At 28.4% G+C, this 14793-nt stretch overlaps 1 protein-coding gene across 4 annotated transcripts in view; it reads left to right on the forward strand.

The window, feature by feature from the left end:
- LOC148231219 (atrial natriuretic peptide receptor 1) overlaps positions 1-14793 on the forward strand; it is a 115050-nt gene that overhangs the window by 88075 nt on the left and 12182 nt on the right. For all 4 annotated transcript variants that reach the window (XM_088195941.1, XM_088195942.1, XM_088195940.1 and 1 more), the window contains exons 9-15: positions 4851-4989; positions 5344-5425; positions 6716-6845; positions 11410-11736; positions 13528-13699; positions 13814-13975; positions 14470-14665. In XM_088195941.1, the coding sequence (XP_088052067.1) occupies positions 4851-4989; positions 5344-5425; positions 6716-6845; positions 11410-11736; positions 13528-13699; positions 13814-13975; positions 14470-14665 (1208 nt within the window). The remainder of the gene's footprint in view (positions 1-4850; positions 4990-5343; positions 5426-6715; positions 6846-11409; positions 11737-13527; positions 13700-13813; positions 13976-14469; positions 14666-14793) is intronic.

Raw genomic sequence — 14793 nt, forward strand, 5'->3', positions numbered from 1 at the left:
AACACGCAAAGTTCAAATCCTTAAAGGGGTAACCACGACGTGATACGAACACGCATAGTTCAAGACCTTAAAATATAAACTTTTTTCTTAAGAAGAAAAGACTTTAAAAACAGCAATTAAAAAAAAAATGTTCATTAAAAATAAATAAACATCTTATCGCATAGCTTATTTAAAACATGAAACTAATGATGTTTTCAGGCATATTTTATTTAATAGGTAGTTGTAATATAAATAGAATTATATGTATGTTACAGTGAATGTGTATTTTTATACACTGTTTTAGTAAAATTATGTCTAAATACGTTTTAGCTATAGTTATCTATTTATGCTATCGAAAATAGCCTCTAGTGAAATTATATTTTTTTTTTTTTTTATAAAAGTTTATTTCTTAAATAGACATAGGTAAAATAGCATACAGATATATTAAATGCACAATACTGGTTCATAACCATTTACATTGTTTACAAATTGTTAAGTTATACAATAACATAAAAAGAATAATAAATTATACGAGAATATACTAAATTAAAGGAAAAATACATAAAACCTTTTACAAATTTAAAAAAAAATCCAAAAAAAAAAAAAAAAAATTTTGGAAAAGAATGAAGCAGATGAGAAAAACAAATTATACAAAATACATAATATTCAAAATAAAACACATACAAAGGTAAATAAACCTAGCCATGTAGACCTGAAACTGATGACACTGTGATGAGCTTAACTGCATCAAAGCAATATGTGCTTAGGCATTTTATGTTTGTATTTAAATTTAAGTTTTGCTTTGTCGTAATCACCGATTCTTGAAATTAGTGGGTTTGCGTGGTCTCGCGAGATTTTTTTATAGTATTTTTCGGTTTGATAATAACAGTATTCTTTAATGGTAGGAATTAAATGTTTGGTGTGGAGTTTTTTAAGGTTAGTATAAAACGGTGTATTATAAATTATTTTTATGGCTTTATTTTGAATTACTTGAAGTTTATTAAAATTACTATTACTCGCGTTACTCCACACTGAACAAGCGTAAGTTAAAACAGGTCTGATTAATTGTCTATAGACTAGAATTTTATTTTTTATTGTAAGCGCACTTTTTCTATTAAATATTGATTTTAGAGCCGCAATGGCGCCGAGCCCTTTCGACCGGAGTTCAGTTATATGTTTATTGAATTTTAGTCTGGAGTCCAGGTGTATACCCAGATATTTAACGCTCGCTCTCCATTCAATGTTATGCCCTTGTTCACTTTTAATGGGTGCAGGCAAGGGTTGTCTACGTTTAGTGAATATTATTGCTTCTGTTTTGTCTTGATTAATTTTAATTCTCCATTTCATAAAATATTTTTTTAAGTTTTCAAGGGATTTTTGAAGTTTAACTGCAATAGGTTTAAGACCATAAGAACTAGTAAGGATTGCAGTGTCGTCAGCGTACATTGAGAGTTTAGTATTTTTTAACATTGGAATATCATTAGTATATAGAATGAAGAGAAACGGGCCAAGTATACTTCCTTGAGGAACACCAGCTGGTATTTTACGCGGTGTCGAAAATGTATTATTTAGCGAAACAACATAGCTTCGATTCTTCAGGTAAGACCGTAACATGTGAATAATGTAATAGGGAGTTTCATATTTTAAAAGTTTATACATTAATCCATCATGCCATACTGTATCAAAAGCCTTTTCCATATCTAATAATAAAAGACCAGAACTTTTTTTCATATTAAAATCGGCAGATATGTGCTCTGTTAATCTATTAAGTTGATGCGTAGTCGAGTGATTTTCGCGGAAACCAAATTGCTCATTAATGAGTTTGCTATTAAGAGATTCCTTTAATCGAGATAATATAATTTTTTCAAATAATTTGCTAAATGAGGGAAGTAAACTTATCGGGCGGTGAAGTGAAATTATATGCTACTCTATTGATAGTTGCGAAATAACGTTCATTTGATGTTCAAACCCAAACCTTACCCAATGAAAGTTCTATTAAATGACAGTTTAGAGCAGCATAAAGTTTCATTAGCACCTGACAGATAAATGTTAAAATGTATTTTGATATAATTTTTTTTGTAGATTTTGGCCTTTTTTGGCTTAGATAATAATTTTTCACATTAGTACTAAGGTATATAACACATTTGTGTTGAATAAACAAGCACGTATGACGCATTCAGTCACTCACAGCGATAATTTTGATTTGACAATTATAGAACAAATATTTTGCAATATTTTTTTTATTTGTGGTGAAAATGGTATGTCAAAATATAAAGTTTAATAGTACAAAGCAAACATTGGTGAGCGGGTCGTAAAAAAAAAATCAAAACCAAAAGATATCAAAACAAAAGTCCAATATTTTGAATGGAAGAGGCATGAAAAGCTTATACAAAAAGCACGTCAAGTTCAGTCAAATGTCAAACTTCTCTTCACTGTTTTCTTTGATTCGAATTGTATAGTCTACTTAGTATTCTTATCATCAAGTCTAAGCATAAGACATATTACCTTGCAATTATACGCCAATTTAAGGCAAACGACTAAAATTATGAGTAAGCAATTTTTGGTTTTTCCATCATTCTTAACTAATAATTGTTTGGACAAAAAGGACACCGTTGTGATGTCACATTTAAATTTATAAATATATATGTTGCAACAACCTTGCAACTCTTTTCTAGTTCTGCTGATAAACAGAATTATATCTATATATATATATATATATATATATATATATATATATATATATATATATATATATATATATATATATATATATATATATATATATATATATATATATATATATATAGATATAAATATTATTATATATATTGGGCTCCGAAACATTTTCGAGAATCACGATCGCGTCCTCTTTTGATGGCCGTTAGGGCTAGGACGTCCGCACTTGCCGACTCGCCTATAGCTATGGCCATCCGGCTCCTTAATACGCTGGCATTACATATTGACCTATTAATGTTAGCTACGAGGAGCTAATTCAGTCTGTATCATTTAATTTTTAATATTTTATATTTTATTGTTATGTTTATTATTTTTAAGTATTGTTATATTTATGTATATGTACGTTTTTTTTTGTTTTGTAAATTTAAAATTTGTTTTCGATTATCGTGGCGCATCGGGGTAACCTGTTAGGCCACAGTGGTTTTAATTTAATCTAAAAAATAAAATAAATAAAATATATACATATATAGAGACATATAAAAATATTTATAACCATAAATAAATGTCTAAGGGATGTAAAAAATATATCAAATAGTTCATTTCACGTGTGTTTAGCGGTTGAAAAAAACGGTGACATATTTTATATTTTACTATATAAAAAAATTCGCATTAAAGGCTTGGTATTTATTTTTTACAAAATACGTTCTGATGTAAGAGATCTATAAATTTTATATCATTTATAAAAGGTTTTAGTTTGTGAAGGATTTTAATAATAAATTATACTTACGTATAATTACAAAATAAATTTAAAAAATAATAATAAATTATACTTACGTATAATTTATTATTATTTTTTATGTTGTTTATATAAAAAAAGTAGTATGGGTCAATTAAACTAGGTTAAAAAAAATTGTGATCAAGAAAAAATTGATTACAATTTTGTAAAAAAAATAGTAAGCCCTTAATGCATTATTTGCAGGTCTTTATTTATTTACGACTTATAGGTTTATGATAAATATTAGAGTTTGTTGCTGATCTAAATAATTAGTTAATAAAATACGTTTTGAATAACCGAATTAATGATTAAAAATTAGTTTTATTATAAAAGTCATAATCACCTTTAATGGTTGCGATAAAATTCATTATCAAGGACTTGCTTATATATTATCCAAATAATTTATATGTTAGTATTCTTTAGACTTTTTAATCATTGCATGGATACGCATTAAATTTGAGATCAAATCGTTGAAGATCGGTGCAAAATACAAATAATAGGAACAGTGCATATCTCAGCTGAATAAGTACCACACATGCTTTGGATTCACATTGCCGATTTACTGCTTATTAAATCAGTATTAGTCTAACAAGATATTTATTAGACAATAAAAAATATTCTGCTACCCCAAATTATCACATAACCCAGACAATTGAAAATTCTAACTTTAATGAGTATATAAGCTTTTAATCAAAAATGAGAATAGGAAAAAAATCAAAGAAATAAACCAAAGAAACCCGAGAAAGCAGCAGCTTACATATTGAATTTGCGATCTGGTTTAACTCATTAATGACAACAATCCTAAGAGTTCAACCTAACCTTCGTGACTACTCAAGGACTTTTTTACGCAGTACTTCAACAAAACAATACATGTCTATATATTTATTAATACACAAATAATATGGCTAATTAAATAAATATTATTGAAAAGTTTTACCGCATTGAAGTTTCAATATATTATTAATATTTAATTGCTGTTGCACATTTAAATTATTTTTTAAATCATTAAACCATAAAACATTTTAAAAATAATACAGTTTATTGTTTTTTTTTATAATTATTTTATAAATATTATACTAAAATGAATATTATACTAGTTAATTAATAATGACGTTATTCATTTGCAAGTATATATTGAATCACTTAATGGTTTATGAGATATAAATATTTGAAACTATTAGTATTATAATTCATTACTTATTTGGGTATCATGCATTAGTGGACTAATATAATAGACTTATATGTCAAATTAGATATGTATACGTAAACAATTCCCTCGAACGGAAGCTTAAGAGGTTTAATTAGGACAAGGTTACCTTACCGTTGAAATTTCCTAGTAACTCACTATTAAATCGTCCGTGAAGCTTTCTATTCAGTTTAACGCTTATTCAAATTGGTTCTTTCTCTCAATGATTCGCAGGTCGTCGCCAATTACATTGCGGCTAACCAATCTTTGGAGTTTGTCGCTGGAAGACCGATCTACTGGGCCGGTGGAAGAACCGAACCACCCTCGGATACGCCAGATTGCGGTTTCGATAATTCCCTATGTCCTGATAAGTGTAAGTAAATCATTAAATTTGTAAACATATTCAAATATATAATATAAAAATAACTATGCGGCAAAGCTTCCTTTAAGCAACTCTCAATATATTGTACATATATACATATGATAAAAATATGTATACATTTATTTCCGCTACAGAGCTTAATTCAATAGAGGCAAAATTTGCGGCTTTGTTTAGGATCGTATTGATAAATAGCGCTAATTGTTAATTTGGATAAGCTATTAGAGACAATAGTTAATCAAGTCTCGGACCGTAATATCTATAAAAATATTTCTCATACCAGAATTTATATTATAAAAAAACTTTCTATACTTGTAATTATTTATATATGTATATTTTTTTTTATAGCATTGCAAGGATCGGCGATTGTTAGTATTGTTCTTTGCGTTGTAGTATTCATCGCTATTGTCATTATAGTGATATTTTACAGGTGAGCTAAAAATCTTTATTTCACATCATAATTAAGTAAATTTTATTTTTATTTTTCCCAAAACTATTACAAAAACACAATTTTACAATTAATACAACTCAATGTAATTTTACTTAAAAAACAGACTTGTTTTTTTAACCAAAAAAAATGAAAGAAAAACAGCATTGTTCATTTTTTTATATGATTTATTATGTTTTTAAAGTGTTTGAAAGAGCTTATTTTGCATTAAACTTCTAAAAAAGACTGATAATTGCTTATATTTAAATATGTCTCTTTTGATTTATTATATTATAAAAAATAATTCATATTCAATAAATATTTATGACTCGTTTATATTTTTTTAATTACTATACACAACTTGATTAAAAGCTTTCAGTATAATATAAAGTTAGACACTTATGATGTATTTTTTATATATTTACATTGTACTTGAACATTTTTTTTATTGTATTATTTAACCGTTACCTTTACATAAAATTTTTAAATAAGACGTGTATTAAAAAAATAAATAAAATATTAGCACACATATTTAAAAATATTTACCAATTAATTATAAAATATTATTATTATTCGCAATTAAAATATTTCTCTTTGCTAAATAATTCTTTTAATTTTAATACTGACGGTAATCATCTCTTACTGATTTATATACATATTATTTAATTGTTTGCTCTTACTTGATTATGAAAAGTAGAGCTCCTTTCTATTCAAGGCAAAGTATTTATGTTTGTGTTGTGGTAGGCACTTAAGCTTTATATCCCATCTGTGCACAAACACTCATCACAACTATAATATAATTCCTGTGTCACCTAAAACATCCACCAACTTTGAAAATTACGCAAACTAACGAGTATGAGAATACAATATGAACCTAGTATTCATAGATGTGTGAATAATTTACGTAAAATTTAATGGAGCGTTAGAGTAATTATTTTTTGCCATATATATATATTTGTCACATTCACATCTATGAACAAAACTTTTATGATCCACTCAGATTCTTTATTTAGATATTAAATTTAATACTACGGATATAACACGAAAACGAACGATCGACACCGCATTTTACGGTTGAACGACGTCCAACGCAAAAAGGCTCTTTAACGTTAAAAATATTTATATATAATAGAAAATAAATCACACACAATGGAGATGGATGTACGTGTTTATAATATTCAGATTGAATTTCAATGAAATGTAAGCGTCGCGTCGACGAGTGATGTGAAACTTTTATGTCCCTATGAAACATTTATTAATGTATATTTTTGTAAACGTTGGTTCGATTTTCAGGCGGCACAAATTAGATGCTGAGATAGCCATGATGACATGGAGGTTAAACTGCAATGATGTGATCCTGGCTCCTCGCTGTGGAAAAAATAAGGGGAGCATGCATTCGCTCGGGAGAAAAGGCAGTCAATTGGTGAGCTATTAAAATATTTTTATATATTGCTGGTATTTAACATAAAAATACATGAAAATTAGGAACATAGACATGTTTTCTATAGGTCGAAACCAAAATATGGGTATTTTTTACAAATACAAATGAAAACCCTGCAACATATTTCTGCTCTTTAGTTCACACGAATGTTCTTTGTAACAATGCGATAAATTAAATGAAAACATTGCGCAAGAAATAAATTTTCTACAAACAGGTTAATAAAAAAATATATACTAGAAATAAATATTATAATTTGTCAACTTAAGTGTTTTTAAAAAAAAAATATTGTGCATGGAAAATCGAAATTAGTGATTATTAAATAATTCTAATTCAGATCGATCATCATTTTTTTAGTTTTCTAGTGAATAGTGACATATATGGATTATAATCTGTTATATTAGCTTAAAATTAATAAATTATATGTCACTGATTCACAGACTTTGATTTCAGTCTGGTGTTTCACTACACACTTATAGTTGGTTATTTAGTTTATCATATTGTAACGCATTGGACTAATGTCTGTCATATTACAACTGTAAATATACACTTATTTAATGAATATTAAATATGAAAAAAACAGTAGTTATATTTGTGTGCCAGAAATATGTTAAGCTCATCTTTATCGTTCTCTCCACAAAATTTATTTATTTATTTACAATGACACAATTTTTATTTTATTACTGGATAAAATCCTTTTTGATTATTATGTTATTAAGTTAAGTTACACCCTAAATACTGTCAACCGTAATAATACTCAAGTATCCCTATGTTGGAAGTTAGATAATCCCTCTTGGGATTATCATGTATTTTATTTTATGAACGTAGTTCAACAGGTCAATGGTATTATATTTCCTGCTTGCTGAAGATCCTATGGTGGTTTATTTAGTGCGAAATATGATATCAATGACATCGATATAAGACAATATTTAAACTGACTTACTATATGGATATTATATATAGTCCCAAAGAGATTAATATTCGAGTCTCGGATCGCCTTTCCCAAAGAAACATGAAGAGCAAAGAGCAATTTGTAAAACGATTTTCTTTCTCCTTAGACTATAAAGCTGTTATGCTTGGGATTATAAACAATTTGGGGTCTAGGGTCACATTGAAAAAAAATGAACAAGGGTATATATTGTACTTTATATACATATAAAAAGCATTTAAATGACTTTTATATAATATTTGCAACTTTAAATGAGTTGCATACAAAATTTAAAAAAATACAGGTTATAAATTTAATATTAAGAAAAAAAATTAGATTATTTTTTTTTTGTCTCCTGTTATTAAAGTTTTTTAATTAAATGTGCCTTAAAACAATATAAAATTCCATAAAGAATTTATATTATCATTGAATAATATATAAAGTAATTAATTTAGAAAAGTAACATTGTATATTTTTTCTTTTTTATCTACATATTAACATATGTTTATTAATGTTAAAAAACGTAAGTTTAGAGGTTCATACGTTTTAAAATGTAGCAAGTCTTATTTCGAGTCGTAGATTTTATTTTATATTATCATACTTATACAGACTTTGTATAGGTGTTCATGAACGACTAATTTCTGATGTTTTATAATAATGGCATAGAATAAACTCATGTTGCCTTTTATGGTAATCGCACTAAATTTTACCCTATAGCGTTTAAAATAGCAATGAAGCAATAACAATAGTTTTACAAATGACGCATATTTGCGTCATCGGCTATATACGCTATTTTTATACAAATGAAGCGTAATTAAGCTATTGATCACTGCTATTGAATATGTTTTAATTTTAATTTATTTTTCACTAAAATTTTATATTGAAATAATAAAACAGCTTTGTGATTTTAATTAAGTTACATAGCTAAAGTCGACTTTTAAATTATTCCCTGTCTTTTTTATTATATAAGAAATATTTTTTTTATAGAGAAATATTGCAACTTATTGCAATTCAAATTTTAAAGTCATAATAAAAAAGTCTACAATTGATTTTTAATTATTAAATAGCATAGTTTTTGTTTCTAAATGTTTTAAAATATTTATCGGAATTTTAATTTATTTACATATATATGACACCCGAAAAACAAATTATTTTCCTTCACCAGATTATACAAGCACGCGTGCCGATCGTAAATTTGTGTGGACCAGAAAGCACTTTGCTTAAAGGAGCCTGAACAAAAAATATCGTCGGTGCCAAAATTCAATCGATAGATAGACCAAAATTACATTGTCAGGTTAATTATGTATTTGAACTACAATTATATTACATAATTAGATCACATACGGAAGGTACTAAATCGGCTGCTATTTTACAAGCGTACGAATCCAAATAGAATGCTATTAAATGATAAACACAGATAATAGTCAGTTTCAGTATCTTATTATATACAAAGATGGATTTTCAATATGATATACATAGCACTATAAAAAACCTTTTATATAGATTATGTAAAAGTACCTGCTATGTATCAAAATAAATCGTGGCAAATTACTGGAGAAATGATAACACGTGCATTTTTAATTGCCATCTAAACGGCCGATTGTAATCTGCTTCTCTTTGTATTTACTCGTTTTACCGAAAGAGCACTTCTACTGACATTTATACTTGAACATCCAATTCAAAGTCTAAGGCAAGATAACTTTTAGTGCTCTCTGAATTTGTATGAATTTTGACCAAGACAAGAACGACCCAACTTCGGACCATCGTCCAGCTCATCTCGTGGTCTAGCTCGACGTCAAAAATCTTCAGAGACGCCTGAAGCATACGGATGTTTAGACAAAAATCTTCACGTGTGACTAACATATACAAACTGTACGTGACAATCTCTATTTTTCTACAAAAATCAATTCAGATTTTTATGGAGCAATAGACATCAGGACATCAACATTGCCAAATCGCTACTACGTAAAATAATCTGTTTCCGCTCCAAATCATAACATTGCCTAGTCGATCGAGAGTGAGAAGGGCAATGTATTTCAATTCTGAAAGAATACATAAACGCGATCACGATCAGTATCATAAAAACATCAGTCAAAACTTGATACTTTTACATCTTTGCTTCTGACTTGGAATAAACGAAAGTATAGTCTATCAAGCATTTGGTAGAGCTACGCCATTTTCCACTTTACGTCAGATCAAGCCTAGCTTAGAATTCAAGAGATATTCTTAGGACAGAATTGACAGAAGTTACCGTAGAAGATTAAACACGTCGATTGGCATCTCTTCTTCAACTGATAAGTGTCGCAATTTGTTATATTTAAATTGAACAACTTGGAGAATACGTGACGCAAAACTATATTATATCTTAGGAATAATCAACTACAAATATATGCAAGTCATTTAAAGAAAATATTTTTAGATGTGAAATAAGCATCCAAGGGCTAAGTGCTACATAGTTTTACCAAAACAATTTTAATATAAACCTATCCAATGGGATAATCGGACAGACTTGCCACTTCACCACCAAAAGTGCTGCCGTTATGAGGCAATTTCGAATGCCCCACGATCATCCCTAAGGGTTCTTCGCGTAATAATTACGAACACTTTACGCCACGCGTGTGCGTCAACAAATTTCGAAGGGTTCGAACCCCAAACCGCAAAGGTTTGGCGAGATAATTACCCGATATTGTAAAAACGGTTTCGTAACGGAGCCAAACAAACAACTCCGAAAGGATCGGATTGAAGTTTTAGACCTTTCCTGATAATCTGACGTGTTGAAGAATCATATTTTGAGGCTAAAGTTAATTGGATAATGTGGTTTTAGTTGTAATTAATTATTAATATGAAAGCTTTAGAAATTCATTAATTAACAGATCTATTCAATTCTAAATATATATACATACATATGTAATAAAAAAATCTTTAACTCAAATATATGATTTTTCATAACATTTTTACAATGAAAATATTTATGAAACAACGTATATATTTTTAAATAAAACATATCCGCAATGTTTTCTTTAATGATAATTTTATAATAAAAACATCTTCATAAACACCATCATTCTGCGAATTCCATCATACAATATTAAAGTGAGTGAAAGAGGTATTCCCATAAATGACAGCGCTTTTATAGAAGCTTTACAAATTCTATGGAATTGCTTATATTAGTAAAGGCGTTGTTTTAGCAAAGAGACATAAACAATGGAACTAATTCTGATTATTTTACATATTAATAATATAATATATGTATAATTTTATTTGCTGTCGATTTCCCGAGAGATGTGAAATTTTCATCAAATATAATAAATCCAAGTGGGTTTTATTGCTTAAATATAACAAAACATATATATTTGGTTTTATATCACTACGTAACTGACTATTTATGCATATTTATCTCATAAAGAGAATTTAAAATACACATAAAATATATTTATTGAATGTGTAGGTTATAAATAATTTTCATGTCAAGATAAAATATTTGCTTCTTACTACCTCTGAATTATTCTTTTTCATATAATTCACAATATAAAAATTGTTATATTTAAAATTAACTTACGATATTTTATTTATTTTAAAATAAATTTAATACAAAATTTTAATACAGTCAATTACTTTCAGACAATGTACTCTGACGAGAACTTGTCACTTGCTGGAGAGCGTCAAACGTTCGTGCAGTGGGGCTGCTACAAAGGTGCTAAAGTGGCTATAAAGAAAGTCGAGAGAAGCAAGATCGATCTCACGAGACCTCTGTTGTTGAATTTGAAGAAAATGAAAGATCTCCAGCATGACCATCTCGCGAGATTTTATGGAGCGTGCGTCGATCCGCCACACTGTGCTTTGCTCATCGAATACTGCCCCAAAGGATCGCTCCAGGACATATTGGAAGATGATCAATTCACATTGGACTGGATGTTCAAAGTCAGCCTGATGCACGACATAGCAAGGGTAAGGATATTTTATTTATTACAAACTAATCACAATAAATTTCTATATGTTTTTTTATACATATATAAAAAATATATGTAGATAGTAGGTACAATAGGATACAGAAACATTAAATGCACAATACTAGTTCATAGCCATTTTCATTGTTTATGGTAAAGTTGTACAATAAAAAAAATATTTATAAGTATTATACGTTCAAGAAAATATAAATATAAATTTAAAAAAGAATACATAAATCCTTATACAAATTTAAAAAATGCTACAAAAATATACATATATTATAATTTTGTAGATCTAAAACTAATTTTAAACTCTGGCTAAAAAGTTCTGGCGAATAGCAGATGAGGATGTTGGTGGGTCAATTGCATCGTTTTTGGACACACCTATCAAATATGTTGCCGCCGTAATGGTGAAACTATCAAGTGTATATTTTTAGCAATCTGTAATAAAGGGGTAACAAATAATAATAATCATTTTGTGTAGGGCAGAACGCATTGTCTACCGCGTATCCTTTTCACACGCTTTTTACCAAATGTTTTGTCCCGAGCTCTCACTTTCAGATTTCTCTTAAATTGTTGAAGCCTTACTTTTACGACGAGGTGGTATTTTTTTTTACAATTGTTCAAAATAGTCGTTAGAAGACTTCTTAGTTAATTGTGGTTAAAACTTCTACACATGGTTATATATTTTTGGATTTATTTTAGTGAAAATCTTAATCTTCTTTGGCTTTGTATATACTAGAGAATACATTTTTTTTATTATATTCAATGCTTCATACTTTTCTCAAAAATGATGAGTTAATAAATATTATTATTATAAATATTTCATATATTTATATATTCACTATTTTAACCTACTTTAAATATATTTGGTTTGTAAAAACTAATTTAAACCTGATATAAAAAAACTCTTTCTTTAATAATTAAATTTTTTCTAATAAAGTAAAATTTATTAATACCAATGAAAATCAAGAGGCATCTTAAAAATTTTTTAATATCCAAAGCATGTGATAACTAAAAGAGAACGAAAAAAATACTCTTTTTGTCTGGTAGTGTTTCAGAATAGCATAATATAAAATAGTTATTAGCCTTTCTAGCAATTTTATATAAAACAAATTATCTTATTCTAGGAACACGTATAATATCTTTGAAAAGCATGTTTATCTTAAATTCCATGAATGCAAGATCCAATATGAATCAAATGTAGATTTTCTATGTTCTTCAAATAATATATTAAAGCCTTGTGTTTACTTATAATACATTTTTTTTATATAATCTACGTATAATTTTAAATCGGTATTTTCTTAGTTGCATATAAATCCATCTTAATTAAATTTGCAGATTCTAAAACATTACTTTGGCATTTATTGCTACATTTATTTTTAGTTTCGTTATTTTGTATCTTTTAATTAGAGGAGTATTAAATGATTATATATTTGTTTTAAGGTTGTATATAAATTAGGTTTGATCGTCATATCTGTTCCAGTCAATTACCTTAAATCACTAAGAGAACAACTCAACGATTGACAAAGCGCGTATTTATTCTATATCACTTAACTTTTAATTAAAAATTATTTATAAATCTTTGTTATTTAAATGTAATATTAAATGAATTAAAAAAATATAATTAAATAGAACTGTGATTTTAGTAAAGCTGTGCTTTTATTAAGTGCATTATCGATCGGGAGCCGGACCGTCAAGAACCTCAAGATATTCCAAAGCTCACACATATATAGTCACGTAATATTAATATGTTCTAACTTTTACTAATTCAATATTTCAACTTGTTTAGGGCATGTCATTCCTGCACAGCACCGACATTAAATCCCATGGTGGTCTGAAGTCCTCAAACTGCGTGGTCGATAGCCGCTTCGTGCTGAAGATAACCGATTTCGGTCTGCACGATTTGAGAACCATACCGGCCGAGGAGGGCGAGAACAAAGAGTCCCATTCGTATTGGAGAAGTGCGTAATTAATTCGCCCAAATGATTCATATACTATACGTGATTTCGACAGTGACAAATTTTCACTGTTATCCATCGGCGTATGAAAATCTGAAATTGTAATCTGTCACACAGGGAAATTGTGGACGTCTCCGGAACTGCTCAGAATGGAAAATCAGCCACCGGAGGGAACGCAGAAAGGGGATGTTTATTCTTTCGGAATAATTATTCACGAGATTATTTCCAGGCAGGGCGTTTTCTGGATCGGAAACGACTTTCAGTCTTTCTCGCCAAAAGGTGAGATTGTTTTTATTACCGCAGAATTTGTATGCGTAAGATTCCGGGTCAATTTTTTACCGCTATATTTGCTATTCTTATAATGTTATGGGCTTTAAATCAAAATATGCATGACTTGATATCGAATAAATTTAATGTAAATTCGCTTTCAGTTTTAGCGAAAAAATATACAGTTACCCTCACAAGAATCTTTAAGACGAAATTCTTATTCGTAAAAATATTTTTATAAAATATGTAATAGGAGAAAAAAATATTCACAAAAAAACGCAGCTTCCTAATTTTTTGCCTAATAAAATCCAAAATATTTGGCGAGAGTTGTCGCATTTATATCATTATTAAAAAATATTTAATATTAATTCGCTGTTAAGTATTTTCTTGAGGGGCAAATAACATTTTTTTATTAATGTTATATATATAAACATTAAGATAGTAGTTGCACAGTACTAAAAATATACGGTGATCTTTCATATTTTATTATTTTTATTTCATCATAGATATCATTGAAGCCATTAAAGATGGACAGTGTCCTAGAGCTATATCGTTAAGATCTGAACCTCTAAGACCCAGAGTAGAACCAGCTGCTTACGAAAACGAAAGGGTTGCAGATCTGATGAGAAGATGCTGGGCGGAAGATCCAACAGAGAGACCCCTATTCAACGAATTGAAGTCGTGCATCAGAAAATTGAACAAGTTAGTACCCTTTTTACATTTGAAGACCATAATCGTTTATGCAAATTTTTCAAAAAGCAATTTGCAATTCTAATCGAACTGTCGGTTGTGAAAACGAAGTTTTTTCACCCCGCAGTGAAATGCAAAAA

The sequence above is a fragment of the Plectrocnemia conspersa genome, unplaced genomic scaffold, assembly GCF_051122295.1.
Source record: "Plectrocnemia conspersa isolate PC_06_02 unplaced genomic scaffold, ASM5112229v1 ptg000010l, whole genome shotgun sequence".
NCBI lineage: Eukaryota > Metazoa > Arthropoda > Insecta > Trichoptera > Polycentropodidae > Plectrocnemia > Plectrocnemia conspersa.